The 24,574-nt window shown below is 35.5% G+C and overlaps 1 protein-coding gene across 2 annotated transcripts in view; it reads left to right on the plus strand.

The window, feature by feature from the left end:
• The first annotated feature begins 3,328 nt into the window (after positions 1-3,328).
• KCND3 (potassium voltage-gated channel subfamily D member 3) overlaps positions 3,329-24,574 on the plus strand; it is a 587,344-nt gene continuing 566,098 nt past the window's right edge. For both annotated transcript variants that reach the window (XM_053706631.1, XM_053706632.1), the window contains exon 1: positions 3,329-4,434. In XM_053706631.1, the coding sequence (XP_053562606.1) occupies positions 3,329-4,434 (1,106 nt within the window). The remainder of the gene's footprint in view (positions 4,435-24,574) is intronic.

A 24,574-nucleotide genomic window follows, 5' to 3' on the forward strand; every position in this document is an offset into this window, starting at 1 on the left:
TTCTGATTCTGAAGATGGATTATCTGAAACTTCTTTATTATTATATTTTAATTTTTTGCATATGTAAGTATCCCCCGTTTGGTTACCCTCGGGGTGCAGGGTTCTATTAACAGCGGTTTTCCTTCCTTTGCTGTGAGGAACAATAGGGTCAGCTAAAAGCTGTCGAGATTTTTCAATAAGTTTTTTGCTTGCTTTATAGGCAATTGATGGGTTTTTTCTTTTTAAAGAAGTCTTTTTCTGTTTTCCTCCCATCAATGAGGACATTTTATCAAACAAACTATTCATGGAAGAGTCTATCATCTTTTGTACAGTTTGTAATGTTAAGGGAGATGAGTCTGCTTGCAATTCAGACATTATATTTTTTGGGATTAAATATGTCTGAACCAAAATAAAAGTAAGTAAAAAATAATTAAATTAGCTCCCTTAATAAAATATATATAAATTAATATAGATGAATAGAATATAAATATTTTTTCAGTATAAATATTTTTTCAGAAAAAAGTATTATGATCAGTAACAATATTGGCTTAAACTTAAATTATTATGAGGTAAAAAGTTATTTCAAAATTGAGCAATTCCCTGAAGTAAATAAAAGTTGGTAAAGATGTATATAATGAAAGCCAGTAGATGGCAATACAAGCCTGTAAAAGGGGGAATTTATTGTTGAGTGCAGAAAATGTCGAGTGTAACGGCTAAACAATGTTACAACTCGACCACCAAGGCAGCTGTGTCAGGCTGACTGAGGTAAATAACACGTCAGCATGGATGGGCGGGCGGGAGGGAGAGGAACGGCCCACAAAATGGCGTCGGAGCTGCCGAGACAGGAGCAGGAAGGGAGAGGAGACAAAAGTCACACAAACACAAGGGGATAGGTAAAATAAAAACCGGACTATGTGACTATAGAAAAGCGCAATGCCAAATTAGCCTATTTGTAGAGAGAGACATAGAAAAAAATGAAATGAAAAACGACATTGTGAAGAGATAGTAAATGGTAGGTAAAACGTTCAGAAAAAGGGTTTTACAATGTCACTTTATTTAAGGCTACAAAATTTTAAAAATAAGTATGTATGTAAATAAGCAAAATATACAAGGTCAATGAACATGTATATAAACACAACTTATCTGTTTTGAGCAGCAAAAGAAAGAGGAAGAGTGTTTACTGTGTACTTTATTTATAACCTGTTCTCTGTGCTGATTGGCTGTTTTTTCTCTCATTATAAAAAGCTTCTGTTAGCTTCTTATTATGTTTTATGTTATTTATCTTAATGTTATTGTACTTTAAAAGGCTGCATTGAGTAGTAAAGAAAGACTAATGCAAAAATAGGAGTCTCTGGTCTTGTAATAAAATTCTAACATAGGAGAGGATGGGAGAGAGAATATGGAAAGTGGTTATAAGAATTGCATAACTGTTTTTTTTTTTTTTTTTTGTAAAGTATTAATTTGCTGTAAAATGCTAATAGCCTGTATGGGTATGAAAAATCCCCATTGTGTTTCAAAATAAGATAGAAAGATCAGAAATCATATTATTTTTATGAAGCATTTTAAATGGTAGGACAAAGTTTATTGGAGAGCCTTCACTGTGGCTGACCCAGTCTTTCCAACTGCAATTAAACTTCACTTCAAACTCCTCAATCTTACATCTGTACTACCATAATAATTGTTTCTCAAATCAAATCCATTTATCTGTCAACACCCTCACATGATTACTCCATGAAGGTAACAGTTTCATACTTTACCTCCTTTGTTAATCTTCACTAATTCTAACCATCCATGCAACCTCCATCTTATCCCTCAATTATCTCAAACATCTAACCCACCAAATTGCCAAAAATCATTTTTTTTCCCCAATCCTCCTCACATTCTTTGAATAAGAAAGAATGTTTAGAAATCTTTATTGACTTAATCAGGTTAATTTATCAGGATGGGTTTTAGGTGAATTTGAACTAACCATCAAAAATTAACCTGTCTATGCTGTGGTATTTGCCATATACATGAAACAGCTGGACAATTCCAAGATCACTAACTTAAAATAAAACTATGGTGGGGGGGGGGTTGTTGTTTTTTTCTTTTTTTAAGTACAGATTTACTAAATACAGATATATTAGTTGGTTGCTTTTGCCATAAGAATCATCTGATACTCAAAAGAGTCGTTAGTTGCCACACATTGATGATAGGGATGGCAGATTGCAATTTCTGTAACAAACAGCTGCTACTTAAAAAAAACTTGAGATCCTTTATATAAAAGGGGGATCCCCATATGATTATAGGCATGGTTCATGCTTTGTTTTAGGAATAGATGCTTTTTATTAACCTGACCTTACACACATAAAATAAATACATTAGGTAGATGATTACCAAATCATCCGTTTCAAAATAGAGTCTCATGTGCCTTTGTGTACTTCATGGGGGAGATGAGGGCACTGAAAAAGACCCATTTCCTTTATAAATAAGTCTTTGTTACCCAGTAAATCAGGTAAAACACAATACTACTGTGATCATCCGCATGTTAAATGAAAAGTAAACACAAGTAAGGGATCTTGTCCACCTCTAAGTAAAGCATAGGGGTATATTAAATCATAACCACCTTCTGAAAAACTTTCCTACTTTCCATTGGAATAGGCGATTGCCATTGTCCATGGTGATCATCAACCTATTCAAAATACGGACTCTCCATTCAAAAAGCACTGCCCCTCTCTTAAATTATGACCATTTTTCCACCTAGATGACATAGATGGTACATGTGACAAGACAGAGTATTTATTAAAGCTTTTCCTGGTCACTATTATGTCCCTGGTGGCTTGTATAAATATATGCTTACATATGTATAATATATATGTAAGACTCTGTGTATGTATATACATAAACACACAAACAACATTATGTTACCATATATTAAATTAATGGATACATGCAATTCCATGTTGCTATAAAAATATTTTTCTTATTGAATGGCTTATTGCCAGGCTCAAGGTTAAAGTTTCATAGAGCATTTTTTTTTACTTGAAAAAGAGATGTTAAGTCAATACTAGAATATTTAAAAATATATAGATGTCATCTTTGACCCATAGAGATGGATTGAATAAATCAATAGTGTTAAAGTTTATTCACTGAATGTTTTTTGTTGAGTTAAGGAATTGTTGACTCTGATGGTTTTATTCTATATCTTGTGATGTGTCCTTAGCAGCAAAACTCCTTTTATAAATTGTATATTTGCTCCCATGTATGTGTTGCTTTGTGACACTGATTCTTTTTTTTTCTTTGCAGATGGTCTTGATTTGAAGTCAAACTGGTATTAAAAGCACTTGATCCTACCGGACCTGGGCCCCTCATGGCTTCTGGGGTTGCAGCATGGCTGCCCTTTGCCAGGGCAGCTGCCATCGGGTGGATGCCTGTGGCCAACTGCCCCATGCCACTAGCACCAGCTGATAAGAACAAAAAACAAGATGAGCTGATTATTCTCAATGTAAGTGGTAGACGATTCCAGACTTGGAGAACTACCTTGGAGAGGTATCCGGACACTCTACTTGGGAGCACAGAAAAAGACTTTTTCTTTAATGAGGAAACCAAGGAGTACTTTTTCGACCGTGACCCAGAAGTATTTAGAAGCATCTTGAACTTTTACAGAACTGGCAAGCTTCACTATCCTAGGTATGAATGCATCTCTTCATATGATGAAGAACTGTCTTTCTATGGTATTCTGCCTGAGATAATTGGGGATTGCTGCTATGAAGAATACAAAGACAGAAAAAGAGAAAATGCTGAGAGATTGATGGATGACAATGAATTTGAGAACAGTCAAGAAGCCATGCCCTCCCTTAATTTACGTCAAACTATGTGGCGAGCCTTTGAAAATCCCCATACCAGCACTTTAGCCTTAGTATTCTACTATGTAACTGGCTTCTTTATTGCAGTGTCGGTCATCACCAATGTGGTTGAGACTGTTCCCTGTGGCACTGTACCTGGAAATAAGGAGCTTCCCTGTGGTGAAAGATTTTCTGTAGCCTTCTTTTGCTTGGACACTGCCTGTGTCATGATTTTCACGGTTGAGTACCTCTTGAGACTCTTTGCTGCCCCAAGTCGCTACAGGTTCATGCGTAGCGTCATGAGCATCATTGATGTAGTAGCAATCATGCCATACTACATTGGCTTGGTAATGACAAATAATGAGGATGTAAGTGGAGCTTTTGTCACCCTGCGTGTTTTCCGGGTCTTCAGAATCTTCAAGTTTTCCCGTCACTCTCAGGGCTTAAGGATCCTCGGATACACCCTGAAGAGTTGTGCCTCTGAACTTGGATTCCTTCTCTTCTCCTTGACCATGGCAATCATTATCTTTGCCACTGTGATGTTTTATGCTGAGAAAGGGTCATCGTCTAGCAAGTTCACTAGCATCCCTGCATCCTTTTGGTATACTATTGTTACCATGACAACTCTTGGGTAAGTTTTCCATTATGTTCCTTCTACATAGAATGCTGCTGTAGCCACAGAACCCTTCATTTATTTCTTTCAGGTAGATTTTCTTTCTTGTACAATGACATTTAATGACAGTCCCTCAGGAGTATAAATGCATTTTCCTTTTCACTAAGCTGCTTACAGACACACAAAATCAATTAGAGGAGATAGCTCTGTAGTAAAACAACAGATTATAATTATGCTTTTTCTTTGTGTGTGCCTTTCTTATACCTGTGCCCTTGATTAGATAGCAGTTGAAGAGAGATGAAGGTGACTTTTTATATTATATCTTGGGAGTTAGGTAGATCTGTTTGTACATTACACAGTGTGTCATTAACTTAAATTAGAGAAACAACACATGTGGTGATGATTAGTCCATTAACCTTATATAGAAAGGTACAAAAAGGGAGGATGTGAGATAAAAACCATAGACATATTTGTATGCCAGTCTATATTTTGCCTTTACAAGATGCTGCCTGTGATTACATATAGTCACTTTTATTTAAAGGGATATGAAACCCCAAAACTCTCTTTTGTGATTCAGACAAAGCATACAATTTTAAAAATGTACTTCTATCATCAAATTTGCTCCGTTCCCATGATATTCTTTAGTGAAGAGATACCAAGGTAGGTGTCTGGAGCACTATATGACAGGAAATAGTGCTGCCATCTAGTGCTCTTGCAAATGGAAAACATTCTTGCAAAGCTGCCACTTTATAGTGCTCCAGAAATTGGCAGCTCCTGTGTTTATGTCTCTGCTTTTTACCCAAAGATACCAGGAGAACAAAGGAAAATTGATAATAGAAGTAAATTGTTTAAAATTGCATGCTTCTGAATCATGAAAGAAAAAAAATGGGTTTCATATCACTTTAAGTCTAGTTTATCTTTATTTTAATTATAAAAGCATCACCTGAACATAAGAGGCTACAATGTTTCTGATTCAGTTTCTCTGTGCGCTAAGCAACATTCAAATAAGCTGGGTTATCAGAATCAATGCCAATACCGGACATACAAGATGGACATTAATATATACTAGAAAGGTGTTTTTTATAGTATGTATTACATTTTCTAATAAGTCCACATGGGAATTGGGTGGTTTGAAAGAGGAATTGTGTCAATTGTTTTGGAATTGGAAATGGCATTTCATGATCCCAGCAATTATTTATGGGTGCCATGAAAGTTGTGGTTTTGTGATCATTGGTTTCCATCTGTTTTGGTGAAGCCAAAAAATCCATACAATGACTGAATTTGTTTGGGTGAGTATGTACTAGAAATGTCTTGCTTGTTTTTATGCTGCTACAATTTTAATTGTCAAAAAACAAAATAATAATTTCATTAAAAATGACCTATGGCTTCTTAAGTGCATGTTTTATAATATAAAATGAATTCCTCCTACTTACTAATAACTACCAAAAACTCTACAAAATCTAAGATAATAACAGGGGCAAATCCCACAGTTACAGATTCACACAAATGCCCTGTGATTATATGACTGCCTATAAATGCTTTGTCACTGGGTTTTTTTTACTTTTACTATCAGCTGATCTACAACTTTCCTTACACTTTTATTTTCCTGCCTTTCACCAATCGCTCTTAATTCTTCTTCATTCTGCCTTTTCCCTCTTCTCATCTTCACCACTCCACTCTTGTAGTTCTTACTACTTACTCCACCATCCCCATGAGTCTCACCACACTTCCCCTCTGATTAATAGAATCCTTATTTTAGTATCCTCTCCTTATGGCAGCAGTTGTAATTGTATTTAAAACATAGGGACCCACACAAATTCATATTATTTAGGAATGTATATTGGGATCTATGGCTAACCATCCTTTTAGAATTTGTCAATCACTGCTCTATGATCCTTTTCAAAACTTTCTTCCCTTTTAGTATTAGGACAAATCGTGAGCATCTTTATGGTTATAGGTGTAGGGCAAATGACCAGAATCATAACATTATAGTCCTTATAAGAGATAAATAGCCAACTAATACAGAGTTTATACAACGTGTCAGTATCACAAATTCGCCAGGGATCTCTTAATTGATTCAGCAGCGAAAAGGATCCATAGGGGCCTATCTATCAAGCTCCAAATGGAGCTTGATGCCCCGTGTTTCTGGCGAGCCTGCAGGCTCATCAGAAACAGCAGTTATGAAGCAGCGGTCACAAAGACCGCTGCTCCATAACCTGTCCGTCTGCTCTGAGCAGGCAGACAGACATCGCCGGAAATCAACCCGACCGAGTGCGATCGGGTTGATTGACACCCCCTGCTGGCGGCCCATTGGCCGCGATTCTGCAGGGGCCGGTGTTGCACCAGCAGCTCTTGTGAGCTTCTGGTGCAATGCTGAATACGGCGAGCGTATTGCTCGCCATATTCAGCGAGGTCTGGAGGACCTGATCCGCACTGTCAGATCAAGTCCGCCAGACCTTGATAAATAGGGGCCATAGCGTTGAAATAAAAAGTTCAAATTTATTTATGACTTGAAATAAAAAACAGTATACCGGACACTTCCAAAAGAAATCACACAACACTATTATACAGAAACACATATATGAGTATGATGTGCAATAGATATTTTTTCCAATACGTTATACTTTTACAAGCTATTATATACCGTATTTAGTAGAATACATTTGCAATATATTTTAAACATATAATGGATTATACACTTTTTTTGCAGTGGATCATATATTCAATTTTATGACTATGTACAAGATTTTCTATAAAATATTATATAAAATGTTATATGGGTACTAATTTTTTAATTTTTTAATTTAATTATTTATCTTAAAAGGGAAATAAAGTACAACAAATGGATGAGAGTTATTCACAATCTCAGTATAGCTCAATGTAGAAAATATATAAATATTTAAATATACATTTTTTGGAAATCAGTTCCTTCCAAAAACTGCAGGTGTCGAGGTATTCATTGCATATCGATCTCCAGAAAAATAGAACTTCCATTCTAATCTATGTGTTTAACATATAGTTCTACATATCTATTGTGTATATATTTATATATATATATATATATATATATATATATATATATATATATATATATATATATATATATATATATATATATATATATATATATATAAAACATCCCTTCTCTGGTTTCTCAGCATTCTTGCTGGCTTCTAAATTTGAAACACATTTTCAATTCCTTGTTTAATGCATAGCTGTACACTTAAATACTTAACACCTATTGCATTTAGTATATCATAAAATAATAAAGCAGATAAACAGCATATGCCACTTTCAGAAGGTTCTGATTATTTGTCGCTATGGTGATCACTTTATGATTATCTTAGATCTATTTTTATGTTTATGTCTAACGATTTTAGTTTATTTTTCCACTTGTTTCCAGCAGCTTTGTTGACTTGTAATACATTATAATTTAGATTAAATTAATTTCTGCTTAATGTTTTTAACAATGTATGTCCAGGTTTAAAAAGGCTTCCACGGCATTATAATATTTTGTGGCTTCAACGATTTTATGAAATACAACAAGGGGGTTTGGTTAAGCACACCTAACAAAAACATTTTAGATATTAGCACACATATTGTGGGAGTGCTAACAAAATGACCACAGTAAATACAAGACATCCATTTGGATGTGCGCCAATACTGTTGTTTGTCTTCAAAGATTTTATAACATATATTAACACATCCAGTGGCTGCAGCCTCATTCACTGTGTAGTTACTTGGGACACACTGTTCCTAATTCTAAACTTAGTTACCCACTCATATAAGTGTGGCAAGCCCATTTGTGGGTTCTATATTCCAATCCATTAGAAGACCAATGACTTTCTAGAAGATAGTTGTCAATAAGATCTATCACCAATGCTATTAAAACTCAACAGAAAACAATGTTTGCTCATTTTGCTCTTATGATTGTTAATGTATTTAATTCAACAGCTTGACCACTTGACTCCACCGAACCCCCCCCCTCCGTTTTGAATACTATATATTGGTTGTCCACATGGATTAAATAAATATATATCTTTGTGCATGCTAATTTCACATTAATAAATATGATTATTCATTCAACAACTTAATAAAAGTTAAAATAGATCTTTGATCACTCTTGTAAGATATGAAACTTGTATATAAGTCAGTTATAACAATAATGGAACAGGTTTAGGAGTGCTTGCAAGAAAGTATGTGGTCAGTTTATAATACATAATTAGAAAATTGGCACGTTTCATGTATTAATCTAGGTCTAGATTACAAGTGGAGATAAAAAATGTTAGCGATATTGTGCGCTAACACTGCACAAGTTAAATCAATAGTGCTTTTATTTTTGTGCTCATATTACAGTTCAAAGTGATAAACTAATACGATAGCATTCGAGTGAAAGCCTAGGATGCCCTAACATCTGAATGCTGGATACAGCAGGTGCACCAAATGCCTCACATCACACTTCTATAACAGTGCACTAAAAAACAAATTCAGGCTGTCTCTCGAGCACTTAGCCGAAGGGGCGCTAGGACTAAGCTTTTTAAACTGAAGGTGCTCTAAGTGGAAGTTCAAATAGGGGAGTTCTTCACTAACTTTGTAACTATGTTTTTCTATTGATATATATACTGTACTGTATACTGTATATATAAAAAAATAAAACCCGGAAATGGACTACACTCTCAAACGGGACTGGGTACACATCCTATGACCCTGCAAAACTCACAGCCCTGGTGCTCAATAGCACTCATAGCCAGCTGCACAGCCTCCAGAGACCCAAGCTGTTAACCCCAGAAGAGTTTTTCATGTGTCTACTCAATTCATTTAAAAGGACATAAACCCACATTTTTTCTTTCACGATTCAGATGGAGCATACAGTTTTAAACATTTTTCTAATTTCCTTCTATTATTATATTTTCTTCTTTTTCTTGTTATCCTTTGTTGAAAAGCAGGGATGTAAAAGGAGCGTGCACGTATCTGCAGCAGTTTTACAACAATGTAATACATTAGCAAGAGCACTAGATGGCAGAACTATTTCCTGTCATGTAGTGCTTCAGGCATGGGCATGGTACCTACCTAAGTATCTCTTCAACAAAGAAGAACGAAGAACAAAGCAAATTTGATAATAGAAGTAAACTTGAAACTTTTTAAAATTGTATTCTCTATCTGAATCATGAAAGAATAATTTTGTGTTTCCCTTAACCCCTTAATGACCGAGGACGTGCAGGGTACGTCCTCTAAAAAAAGGCAGTTAACGCCTGAGGACGTACCCTGCACGTCCTCAGTCTGGAAAGCAGCTGGAAGCGATCCTGCTCGCTTCCAGCTGCTTTCCGGTTATTGCAGTGATGCCTCGACATCGAGGCATCCTGCAATAACACTTTCTGGCCATCCGATGCAGAGAGAGCCACTCTGTGGCCCTCTCTGCACCGGACATCGATGGCCGGTATCGTTGGTGGGTGGGAGCCGACTTGGGAGGCGGGTGGGCGGCCATCGGTGTGATCTGGAAGGTGGAGGGGGGCGGGATCGGGGGCGGAGCCTTCGGGGGCGCGCACGGGCGCGCGCGCGTGCACGGTGGGTGGCGGGCGGGCGCGTGCACGGGGCGGGAGCGGGTGGGAACCGCTACACTACAGAAAAAAAGTAAAGAGTAAGTGTATTAAAAAAATGAAATAAACATTTTAAAAATAAAGCATTTAAGCGATCTGGAAGGGGTGGGGGGTTGGTATTGGGGGGGGGGGGAAGCTACACTACAGAAAAAGGAAATTTTTTAAATAAAAACACATATTTTCACTAAAATGGGTACTGGCAGACAGCTGCCAGTACCCAAGATGGCGCACATTAAGTCAGAGGGGGAGGGTTAGAGAGCTGTTGGGTGGGGGATCAGTGAGGTTGGGGGCTAAGGGGGATCCTACACAGAAGCATATGTAAATATGCTAAAACAAAATGCACAAAAATGCACACATTTTCCTTTTATTTTAGTACTGGCAGAGTTTCTGCCAGTACTTAAGATGGCGGGGACATTTGTGGGGTAGGGGAGGGAAGAGAGATGTTTGGGAGGGATCAGGGGGTCTGATGTTTCAGGTGGGAGGCTGATCTCTACACTAAAGCTAAAATTAACCCTGCAAGCTCCCTACAAGCTACCTAATTAACCCCTTCACTGCTAGCCATAATACACGTGTGATGCGCAGCGCCATTTAGCAGCATTCTAATTACCAAAAAGCAACGCCAAAGTCATATATGTCTGCTATTTCTGAACAAAGGGGATCCCAGAGAAGCATTTACAACCATTTGTGCCATAATTGCACAAGCTGTTTGTAAATGATTTCAGTGACAAACCTAAAATTGTGAAAAATGTAATGTTTTTTTTAATTTGATCGCATTTGGCGGTGAAATGGTGGCATGAAATATACCAAAATGGGCCTAGATCAATACTTGGGGTTGTCTACTACACTACACTAAAGCTAAAAATACCCCAAAAAGCTCCTTACATGCTCCCTAATTAACCCCTTCACTGCTGGGCATAATACACGTGTGGTGCGCAGTGGCATTTAGCGGCCTTCTAATTACCAAAAAGCAATGCCAAAGCCATACATGTCTGCTATTTCTGAACAAAGGGGATCCCAGAGAAGAATTTACAACCATTTATGCCATAATTGCACAAGCAGTTTGTAAATAATTTCAGTGAGAAACTGAAAGTTTGTGAAAAAATTTGTGAAAAAGTGAACAATTTTTTGTATTTGATCGCATTTGGCGGTGAAATGGTGGCATGAAATATACCAAAATGGGCCTAGATCAATACTTTGGGATGTCTTCTAAAAAAAAATATATATATGTCAATGGATATTCAGGGATTCCTGAAAGATATCAGTGTCCCAATGTAACTAGCGCTAATTTTGAAAAAAATATGTTTTGAAAATAGCAAAGTGCTACTTGTATTTATGGCCCTATAAGTTACAAAAAAAGCAAAGAACATGTAAACATTGGGTATTTCTAAACTCAGGACAAAATTTAGAAACTATTTAGCATGGGTGTTTTTTGGTGGTTGTAGATATGTAACAGATTTTGGGGTTCAAAGTTAGAAAAAGTGTGTTTTTTTCCATTTTTCCTCATATTTTATAATTTTTTTTATAGTAAATGATAAGATATGATGAAAATAATGGTATTTTTAGAAAGTCCATTTAATGGCGAGAAAAACGGTATATAATATGTGTGGGTACAGTAAATGAGTAAGAGGAAAATTTCAGCTAAACACAAACACTGCAGAAATGTAAAAATAGCCTTGGTCCCAAACGGACAGAAAATGGAAAAGTGCTCTGGTCACTAAGGGGTTAAAGAAAACTTGATATTCTAGTTGGTATTCTAGCAATTTGTGTGACTTATTTAACATTAAACAACTGTGTTTTTAATACATAGAAATTCCATAGAAAATGAAGAAGAAGAATTAAAACATAATTTGAATTCAACATTTTCACATGCATTAGAATATCCAAGTTTTGTGAACTGGCAATATATTAATTTAATAAATTATGGAAGATATGTGTTTTTTCCCTGTCAGTTTTCTTCTGCAGATTATTGGTAATTTTATTGCACTTACTAGAAAGGTTTTCAGAAGTGTTTTTATGACAGATTCTAAAGTGAATTTGATAGTTCTCTAAACCTGATGTAACCCATCTTAGAGAATTATACCTCTTCCTTCTAGTTAAAGGGATATGAAACTCCAATTTTTTCTTTCAGGTGTCAGATAGAGCATGACATTTTAAAGGGACACTGAACCCAACTTTTTTCGTCTGTGATTCAGATAGAGTATGCAATTTAAAGCAACTTTCTAATTTACTCCTATTATCAATTTTTCTTTGTTCTCTTGCTATCTTTATTTGAAAAGGAAGGCATCTAAGCTTTTTTTTTGTTCAGTACTATGGACAGCAATTTTGTATTGGTGGATGAATTTATCCACCAATCAGCAAGAACAACCCAGGTTGTTCACCAAAAATGGGCCGGCATCTAAACTTACATTCTTGCATTTCAAATAAAGATACCAAGAGAATGAAGAAAATTTGATAATAGGAGTAAATTAGAAAGTTGCTTAAAATTTCATGCTCTATCTGAATCACGAAAGAAAACATTTGGGTTCAGTGTCCCTTTAAACAACTGTCTAATTTACTTCTATTATCAATTTTTCTTCATACTCTTGGTATCTTTTGTTGAAAAGCAGGGACATATGCTTAGAAGCCAGCCCATTTCTGGAGCACTATATGGCAGCAGTTTTGCTAGAATGTTATCCATTTACAAGAGCACTAGATGGCAGCACTATTTCCTACCATGCAGTGCTCCAGATGCCTACCTAGGTATCTCTTCAACACAGAATATTATGAGAACGATGCAAATTTTATAATAGACGTAAATTGGAAACTTTTTTTAAAACTGTTTTCTCTGTCTGAATCACAAAACATTTTTTTTTGTGTTTCCTATCCCTTTAAAGGGACAGTCAAGTATAAATTAAACTTTCATTATTCAGATAGGACTTTTAATTTTAATTGACTTAACAATTTACTTTTATCATCAAATTTGCTTTTTTCTCTTGGTATTCTTAGTTTAAACGAAACATAGGTAGGCTCATATGCTAATTTCTAAGCCTTTGAGGGCTGCCTCTTATCACATGCTTTTTAAATCTCTTTTCAACACAAAGAGACAAAGTACACGTGGGCTATATAGATAACACTGTGTTCAGGCATAGGGGGTTATTTAAGATTTAGCACAAAACAATGCTAAATGTAAGACAATAGATAATAAACAGTCACAGTCATGTGATCAGGGGGCTGGAAGAAGGTTCCTAGATACAAGGTAATCACAAAGGTAAAAAGTACATTAATATAACTGTGTTGGTTATGCAAAACTGGGGAATGAGTAATAAAGGGATTATCTATCTTTTAAAACAATAACAATTCTATGGTTGACTGTCCCTTTAAGGATGTATCATCCACATTTCTTAGTCAAAATAACATATTTGAATACTATTATACATAAAAATGGTCTACATCAAACATGAAAATATAAGTGTTGCTATATGTAGCAATAGTATCAATAAATCAAGCCAAAATTATTTTTTTAAAAAATATGTTACTAATATGACAAGAAACATTGTCAGATATGAGACAAATTCTGTAAATTAATGTTGTATATGCTGTTGCAAGTGTATCATTTAGGTCAAATAGTAAATATTACATATGCATTCAAGTGATATTTAATATAACATTTCAGTATTTGATTCAGATATCAGATTTAAAGAATTAACACTTTAATTATAGCTTCTGCTAATTTCAGAATTAACATTCAAAGGCTACATTGCTTTCATTTTTATACAAATAATGAAAAAAATGGCTCATATATTCAAAGGGACATTAATTCTGCCAGATTTGAACAGAGTGATGTAAAATTTGGAAATTCTAATAGCTGAACATATGTTAGAATGTTGGCCTGAAATCCTACATTTTATTAGAATGAACAAGATGTGTCACAAAATCATCTATTTCCTATTCCGTTGTCATTGTGTTTTAGAGTAATATAAAAGTCCAAATGTATTAGTGTAACATACTTTTTATGTCCCTTTTACATGATGTTGTAAACATTTCTAGTGTGTCACTGAGGACAGTAAATTTAACTACATTTTAGTGGACAATGTACCTTTGGTTTTGGTTTAGAAAGGAGAGTTTATCTACCGCATGTCTACTCTGTTAAAAAAATATTTGTACTGTAGATTTTTTTCCTCAATAATCTGTTCCTGGTGATCCATTTTACCTGATGGAGTGTATTAAATTGTTTACAAATTGTTCTTTTATTGTGGTATTTGACATAGACATTTTTGCTCATTAAAACCACTGTCTATACTAAAATGTTAATACTGCAGTACTGGATATAGCAAAACTATGTAAACAAGGGACAGCAGCTGTAATCACACTGTCACTGGAGTTTGGGAAAAATCGATACTAAAATGTTAATTTTCTATTGCTCTCTCTTGTGGTATTTGGGCTTTGCATATATAGAGAGATGTGGATTTTTGTGTATATAGACAGTTAAAAGATACAAATATTTGCTCTCCTTGCAATCTTAGCACATTAAAATGGGATGTAGGTTCAATTAGTATCTAGTATATATACAGAAATAAGCCTAATGGAGCAAATGCCCTATACATGTATACTCCAGCTGGTATAAGCAATTGAGAACACATTAAGGGGAACCACTTTCTTTAACAGCACCCTGTTACTTCAAACTTGTTAAAGGGTCATGAAAGTAAAAAATAAATAATCCTCAGTAACAATAAAACAGAGTGATGAACTTGTAACATTAGTGCACAAGGTGACTTATATATGTTGGCACTCCGCAATTGGGCTACGATCACTCTGCTTAGTTTATACTGCTAGCAATAATATAATGTCTTATTATTGCAGGATATGGGCCAGATTACAAGTGGTGCGCTGGTGTTAGGGCTGATCTCGATAACCAATATCACGCCTGCGCTAACTTGCGCACGTTTCAAGTTGAAGGTAACCACGTTCACTCAAGCGCAATCTAAATTTGTGCACGTTGGGTTAGCGCGACTGAAGACCTAGCGTAAAGAGTAAGAGTTTTGATAAAATGGTGTTTTTGAGTAGAATAGAGTAGGTAGTGCTACAGAAACAAGTGTCACTTGTGGTAAATAATTGAGTATCCTGCATACTTGTTTGTTCTGCTGCAAAGTGTCCAAATATTCTTTTTTCAGATGTTGGCAGCTATGCTATTTGCTGAGATCAAATTAAAATGAATAATAATAGTGAGTAGCTATGTACAGTATGTGTAATGAACAATCACATTATAAAGTAGATGAGTATTGCACATTCTTTTCAATGGACTCAATGTTTTGTGCATTTAAAATAAGCCTACTGCACTGATGATCAGTATGTACACACAGATAATGATCATTTTACACTATCAAATTATACTAATAATAAATATTGTTTGCTTTTTAATGATGCTGTTTAACTGCTCCCTGATAATGAACAATCTGCACTGCATAATGGAAATGAATATCATGTACACTGTTATAATATGCCCAACTGTATGAACTGTATGCTGATAACAAGGCTGTATACTGTTATAATATGCCCAACTGTATGCTGATAACAAGGCTGTATACTGTTATAATATGCCCAACTGTATGCTGATAACAAGGCTGTATACTGTTATAATATGCCCAACTGTATGCTGATAACAAGGCTGTATACTGTTATAATATGCCCAACGGTATGCTGATAACAAGGCTGTATACTGTTATAATATGCCCAACTGTATGCTGATAACAAGGCTGTATACTGTTATAATATGCCCAACTGTATGCTGATAACAAGGCTGTATACTGTTATAATATGCCCAACTGTATGCTGATAACAAGGCTGTATACTGTTATAATATGCCCAACTGTATGCTGATAACAAGGCTGTATACTGTTATAATATGCCCAACTGTATGCTGATAACAAGGCTGTATACTGTTATAATATGCCCAACGGTATGCTGATAACAAGGCTGTATACTGTTATAATATGCCCAACTGTATGCTGATAACAAGGCTGTATACTGTTATAATATGCCCAACTGTATGCTGATAACAAGGCTGTATACTGTTATAATATGCCCAACTGTATGCTGATAACAAGGCTAAAAATAAACAATTTAGCTGTAAGCTTATTTTTATGCACTGTTAAAGAGTATACTATATAAATTGAGGCTTAGGGGCGAATTGATTAATGTGAGAGCGAACATGATACAATGTATTATGTCCGCCGCACATCAATAAATACGCTGTCAGCATTTATCATTTCTTGTGAACTGCTTGTGCAATACTGCCCCCTGCAGATTAGGGGTGTCAATCAGCCCAATCGTATAGGATTGGCGGATTGATGTCTGCGGCCTCAGAGCAGGCAGACAAGTTCTAGAGCAGCGGTCTTTAGACTAAGCTCCATTCGGATCTTGATCATTCGGCCCCTTACTGTTAGTTTACATGATAAAAGTGATCAGTAAATATACATTAAAGGATTATAAAAACCCAAAATTTTATTTTGTGGTTCAGACAGAGCATACAATTTTAAAACACTTTCCAATTTACTTCTATTATCAAATTTGCTTCCTTCCCATGATATTCTGTGTTAAAGAGATACCTAGATAGATGTCTAGAACACTGCATGACAGGAAATAGCGCTGCCCTCTAGTGCTTTTGGAAATGGATAACATTCTTGCAAAACTGGGGTTCCAGAAATGGATAATAGAAGTAAATTAGAAAGTTGTTTAAAATTGCTTGCTCTATCTGAGTTATGAAAAAAATGGGTTCCATATCCCTTTAAAGGTTCAGATATAGCAGACAATTTTAAACAAGTTTCCAATTTACTTCCATTACCGAAATGTGCACAGTCTTTTTATATTTACAATTTTTGAGTCACCAGCTACTACTGAGCATGTGCAAGAATTTACAGAATATACGGATATGCATTTGTGATTGGCTGATGGCTGTCACATGATGTAGTGGGAGTGGAAATAGGCATAAATTTGAAAGTTGTCAGAAAAAAATCTACTACTTATTTGAAGTTCAGACTAAGGGGTTGATTTATCATGCCCCGAATGTGGCCAGATACATCTGTTTCCATGCGAGCCTTCAGGCTCGCAGGAAACAGGAGTTAAGAAGCAGCGGTAACTTGTACGGCACCTCTGAGGCCGCAAATCTGCAGGGGGTGGCATAGCACAAGCAGTTCACTAGAACTGCTTGTGCAATGTCGGGTGGATCTGATCGCTACAGTGGATAGTGTCCGTCCGACTCTTAATAAATTGGCCCCCATGTGATATTGCATTGTCTTGTTATCATGCATTTGTTGTTTATGCAAATCTACTGCATTTACTGGTCCTTTAAGTTAATGTGAGTACAAAGTAATACTGAGCACACACCTATAAAATTATACATTTCTATAGCAGGGATGTTCATACTTTTCAAATAAGCGCAACACTGGAATTTTTGTTTTAAGCTACATCGTTGATGAGCAACGTTAGAAATTAATTTTGAATACAAGAGACATATTGAAAGACAAAAACATTAAGCTATGTCTTATATGATATATTAAACACGGTATTCTAGGTATCTTAATAGCGGTAAAGATTTTTTTTAACATACTGTATAATTATTTATAATAAATATAAATAACAATAATAATTATAATACAGTAGATTTACTAAGATTGGAAATGCAGAAAGATGCAAAATGGTATGTATCTGCTAAGTTTGAATGAAATAGGTCATAAAGGGACACGAAACCCAAAATTTATTTTGTGATTCAGACAGAGCAAATAATTTCCAATTTACTTCTATTATCAAATTTTCTTTGTTCTCATTGTATTTTTTGTTAAAGAGATACCTATGTAGGTAGTGGGTACGTCTAGAGCACTACATGGCAGGAGAAAAAGCTTGCTCTTGCTAATGTATAACATATTTGCAAAACTGCTACCATATATTGCTGCAGACATGTGGATACTACTGACCTTACATCCCTGCTTTCAACAAAAGAGAACAAAGAGAATTCGATAATAGAAGTATATTGGAAAGATTTTTAAAATTTGTATGCTCTATCTGAATCATGAAAGAAAAATGTTGGGGTTCCTTAAAGGGCCATAATGCCCAAATGTTTAAACACTTGAAAGTGATGTAGTATAGCTGTAAAAAGCTGACTATAAAATATCACCTGAACATCTCTATGTAAAAAAGAAAGATATTTTACCTCAAAAGTTCCTCAGTAGCCACATCCCATTGTAAAGGATTTCTAAGCAGCATATTAGTATGTCTGTCCCGGGACAGCTGAAGGGATGAGCCTCGTGCACTCTCATGTTATTTCCCTATTCAGTTTAGGGAAGTTTACAATGAAATCTCATGAGAGTTAAGTCAGGTCTCATGAGATCATAGTAAAATAGTTCATGACCTCAGCACTGCTGATACTGATTGGCTGCTGTTCTTAATTTTTGTTTTACCTGCAGCTGGGAGCAGCTGAGTATAACTTTTTACACAGAACTTACTCTGCTGAGCTGAGGAGATTGTGAGGTAAAATATCTTCCTTTTTTAAATAGAGATGCTCAGGTGATATTTTCCTGTCAGCTTTTTACAGTTATACTGCATCAGTTTCAAGTGATTTAGCATATGAGTATTATGTCCCTTTAACATGCTTACTGCTATGCAGTTTTTTTGTTATTGTGCTGTTTTCTTATGTTTTCTTATTTATTATTTCTTCATTGAAAAATTTCAAAAACATACATAGTAATACAATAATCATACAATACTGTGTTCCAAAGGAAGTACAAGACGACTGCATTGTACATTCTTCAATAAAAAAGAAATGTCTTTCTTCTTTAGTGTCTCTACTTCCATGTTATAAACAAACTTTTCCTAAAACTTTTCCATAAGTCTCTTCCACATAACTATACATTTTTTTCCATAATGTCTATAATATTCATATTAATTGCATACAACGGTGATACCGTGGATCTCATGCAAAATGTAATTCCCTCAAGTAGAGCGCTATTTTGCGATTTTGTTCATGCGCAAACACTCCCCAAAGTAAACTTTCAACATGCTGGGGTTTAGCGTATGTATTAAAACTGGAAAGTAAAATTTTTGCTCACGAGTGAAACCCGACTTGCGCTAACTTCAGGACTTTTGATATCGTGACCGCGTTAACTTCTTCTCTCCATTGGCTTCAATGAGGCATGCAAACTGGAACCTAATACTTCTCGCTAGCACACTAACCTGACACACATTAGACGAACTGCGCTAACCCGAAGGTAGTCATAAATATTTTAGATTACAAGGTTCCTCACATAGAAGAAAATGTTATATATATATATATATATATATATATATATATATATATATATATATATATATATATATAATGTTTTTTGTAAAATCTTTATCTGAACTATATATTAATATATATAGGTATAGGTATATACAGATATATAGGAATATATATAAAAATACATAAAACATTTTCCTCTATGTGAAGAATATTGGAATGTAAAATATTTACTCTTGATAAACAATTAAAAATATAAAATTGTATTAAAAATATTTTTTTTATCTTTTCAGGTATTTGAGTGAAAAGGGCTCCCAAAAAAATATACACATGTATGTATGTGTATACATATGTGTGTGTATGTATATATATATATATATATATATATATATATATATATATATATATATGTGTGCACACATGTATGTATATTCCTTTCAAATACCTGTCAAACCATATACCATTTAACCCTTTTAACTTTTCTTTTTAAATATTTATATGAATACACAGATAGTGTGTATATGAGTGTAACACTTTAGTGTATTTATGTTGTGTTTGGTGCAACTTTTTATTTAGCCCTAACCCTTTAAGCAATGTCTTCAGTCACGCTAACTCAGTGAGCGCAAATTAAGTTTGCGGTTGTCTTTTCTAACAACTTGTAATATGAGCACAAGTTAGCACGGGCACGATATTTAAATATCACAAGCGCTCCAAGATTAGCGCAACAATTATAATCTAGCCCAAAATGTTGAATTATGCACAATGAAACAAAATTGCAATGTACTTTCATTAACTATTTTGCTTGTTTTTACTGTTATTAAATTCTGAATATTGTGGTTTTGTGGGTTTTTTTGCTCTCCAGACAGACTGGAGAACACTATAATCTAATATTATTTTAAGGCCTTATCTTTAAAGGGACATTAAACACTAAATACAGGTGGCCCTCGTTTTACAACGGTTCAATTTACACCGTTTCAGATCAACAACCTTTTTTCCCAGTCATGTGACTGCTATTGAAAAGCATTGTGAAGCAGTGCATTTATTAAAATAGCCAGTAGGTGGAGCTGTCCGCTTGTGTTGCAGCAAAGTCAAGCAAGCTGAAATTAATAACTTTAACCAGACCTGAGCTATCAAGCAGATTTCAAAGGAACAATCTCTTCCTGTCTATAAATCAGTCCAGATTGGAATGCATAGAAAGAACAGTTTGCAGAAAAATGCAAGTGAAGTCTGTGCTGTGTGATTATTTTTTTAGGTTTATAATGCTGTTTAGCAAATGTTTTTGTTCATTTAACTTAGTTTAATTATATATTCTGTGTTGTGCGATTATTTTATTAGGTTTATAATGCTGTTTAGCATTTAAAGTCTTCATTTCAAAGCTTTAAAAATAATGTATTAGGTGTTACTTATGACAATTTTGAGAGGGGCCTGGAACCTAACTCCCTCACTTTCCATTGACTTACATTATAAACTGGGTTTCAATTTACAATGGTTTCGATTTACAACCATTCCTTCTGGAACCTAACCCCCGGCGTAAACTGAGGGCTACCTGTACATGCTAGATAGAATGATGCATTCAAAGAAAAGATTAGTCCATGACTAACATGTAGATGTATTTTTTAAAGTTTCATTAGTTGTTTAAAAAGTGACAAAATAAGTGTAAAGTTTTACAGGCCCATTTATCAAGCTCCGTATGGAGCTTGAAGGGCCGTGTTTCTGGCGAGTCTTCAGACTCGCCAGAAACACAACTTATGAAGCAGCGGTCTAAAGATCGCTGCTCCATAACCCTGTCCGCCTGCTCTGAACAGGCGGACAGGAATCGCCGGACATCAACCCGATTGAATACGATCGGGTTGATTGACAGCTCCCTGCTGGCGGCCGATTGGCCGCGAGTCAGCAGGGGGCGGCGTTGCACCAGCAGCTCTTGTGAGCTGCTGGTGCAATGTTAAATGCGGAGAGCGTATTGCTCTCCGCATTTAGCGAGGTCTTGCGGACCTGATCCGCAGTGTCGGATCAGGTCCGCAAGCCCTTTGATAAATGGGCCTGTTAGTGTCTATAAAACACAGGGAGCTGCCATGTTGTAACTTGTGTTACCTTCTCTGCTGTGGCCAATTAGGGTCAGTTATACATAGGTCACTAGAGTGTGCAGCCAATGGTTGTGCTGGATTTAGCAGTGTTCTGCACTTCCATTTCTAACAGGAAGGGAAATGCTCACAATTTCAGAATGGAATTACAAGCAAAGAGGACAAAATAAATAATGAAAGTATATTGCAGAGTTGTTTTATATATACAATTTATCATTTTATATTACCATCTCAAAGTGTTTAATGTCCCTTTAACACCCATACTCAGGGCTAGTGTTAGGATTTTTAGCTACACAAGCAAAGACACATTTTGCTACACCCTCCTCCCCCGGTAGAAATAGAATAATAATAAAACAAAATGTTCTAGTGATATGTTAAGCAGCTAGAGATAACCATTTTATCTGTGATACAGAAAATAGATTTCCGATATCACATCAAACTCTTGTTTGCTAATCTGATTTATTAAAACTATAATACTTTTAATGATTTATTGCTGCATGACATAATGTACAAGTGGTGGCTCTGCACAGCATAGCAAATCAGTGTTGGTTCTGCATAATGAATCAAAAAGTGGTGACAATATATAAAACACATGAATATGGAAGCCTCTTATCTTTTCAATCATTAGACCTGATACTAGCATGCCTAACAGGAAAATGTATCAAGCTATAGGCAAACAAGTTTTAAAGCAGAGAAGCTGTCCACCCACAATCGCCACTTGACAAAATTAACAACTGCAGAAGAGCTCTGTTCTTTAGTTTGGCCCTTTAGTTTGCTCTTGGACAACCAATTGTATGAGAGCAGGGCCTGCCAATCACCCCCAACAAGTGAGTTTGATGTGTTTTATCTCTGCCATCTAGGATAAGAAGCAGATATTGTGCCTTACATTTGTGGTTGCAGACTAACTCTCGCAAGCCTGAACTGCAAGTTCTCAGAAGCTGTAAATGTACCTTCATACATTTTTCAAGCCCTTAAACTTGTGTCACTGTATAGTAATCATAATGAACATTTATACACCTATTAATACAACACACTGCACTATATGATAATGCAACAAATCTATACACTAATAAACATGCTGCACTGACACTGTATAATTAATGCAGAGTATGTATACACTGATACCATATATACTTCACTGTATAATGATGTTGAGGGTTCATACACTTAAAACAGAACAGGCTGCCCTGTATAAAGATGATGGGTGCCTATACACTTATGGTGAAAATAGGACATGTTGTGCTGACATTATGTCCATCCTTACAGTTTAATGTACAGGTATGCACATAGTGTAGACATATGATAGATAAGTGGTACTGCACAATAATGAAATGGTGGCACTGGAGGGTATCTCTTCCTGACACAAGTACACTTCAAATGGTACTTTCTCACCACAAAATCTGCTGCACCTGTGACATATTTAGGTTTTGTGCTGCCCTAGGCACTAAGAATCCTGCTGCAACCAGGGCCGGATTTACATCTCAGGTGCCTGTAGGCACAAAAACCTGAAGCGCCCCCCTACCCCCCCCCCCCCAAAAAAAAAAAGTGGAAAAAAATGAGGACTTTTTTATATTATTATTTAGGACAACTAAAAATAAATATTAGATGTAAAATTACATTTTCCCTTTTATGGAGATACACAAATACACACACCAATTGCAATATTTGTTGTAATGGAAGCTACACCAAAAATCAATATTCACTTGACTCAAATGGCCATACAATTTCTATTATGTATAACAAAAACAAATCATGTTAAACTTTTAATGCAAAATATTCTAAAGAAAACCCTATTTAAAGGGACATAAAATGTGACAGTTTGCTGGGCATTTTATTATTGCACTACTGCTTGCACAGAAGTGTGTTAGCCTCTTGCAAAAGAGTTAAACACACATAGTCAATGTCAGTTCTGAGACAGCAATACACATCTGTGCAGACCCAGATGGGCTCATAGGACATGTTTATTGACAAGCCATTAGTGTATTGCTTTTCTGGAGATTACTTTGACTATGTGGTTAACATTTTGTTGGAGTTAAACACAGTTTTGTGTAAACAATAGCAATATTAAAACTAGTAGCATGCAAGCTCATCAACAACCTGTGTAGCCAGTGGAAGAAAACATAAAATGTAGGTATTTTTTCCACTACATGAAAAAAATCTTGTGAACTCTGATATTTTTGGTACAAATACACACAGATGTTACATTCATTTTGTTCTGAAATATAAATATAATATGATGTTGCTCTTAAAGGAAAACATGCAGTGTAGATTATATGTAATCCAGGGGTCAACAAATGTGTTTAAAATTAGAAATTCAATTTACCACAATACAAAAATACCACACTTACTTGATAAAAGAACAGATTAACAATTTTTAATGTGATGTGTGTGTATGTATATATATATATATATATATATATATATACACATACATATACATACATATACATACATATACATACATACATACAAACAAATATGCCATGTGAGTGGTTTACACACATACACATTTTACAGCCTTACAGTCTACAAGCTTTGTTGTCAAAGTGCCCTAAAGACTGTAAATCACAATTGGCAGCTTGTAATAAAGAGCAGAGCAGCTAGTCCCACATAACCTCCAGACCTCCAAGTCCTTTATAGAACAAAAACATTCATCCTGAAGCAGAATTTAACCCCCTGGCTATCAAAATGCCCTACAGCACATAACAAGTGAATACACTGCAACCCTCTCTGTTAGCCAAGGGGTTAAAGTGTTCTGCTTGTTATGTTGTCATTCTAGGCAGCATTAGAAGCCTTGTACAGTCCTAACCTGTTTTTTTGAAGCTTTCATTCCTCAATGAAAAGTGTCTGCTACACATCAGCATGGAGCTTGGCTGTGTGAGGCAACAGAAGTACATAAAATAAAAGTGAAACTAAACATGCCTGGCAAAAATGGGAGGGGTTTAGTTTTAATCTTTGCCCCTCTCTCCTTCATGGCTCCCTCAACTGCTGTAACATATTCCCAATGAAACACTCAACTCTGTAAGCACCTGGCAGCACAATTCTTACTAAAATTAATGCCCTCACAAAAAAAAAATATATATATATATATTTATATTATATTTATATTTATATTACTGACAGGCAGGCGCCCCTCACTGCAAGGCGCCTGTAGGCACATGCCTACTGTGCCTAATGGGAAATCCGGCCCTGGCTGCAACCTCCCCCATGAATTAAGGCCATTTTTG

Source organism: Bombina bombina, chromosome 3 (genome assembly GCF_027579735.1).
Source record: "Bombina bombina isolate aBomBom1 chromosome 3, aBomBom1.pri, whole genome shotgun sequence".
Lineage (NCBI taxonomy): Eukaryota > Metazoa > Chordata > Amphibia > Anura > Bombinatoridae > Bombina > Bombina bombina.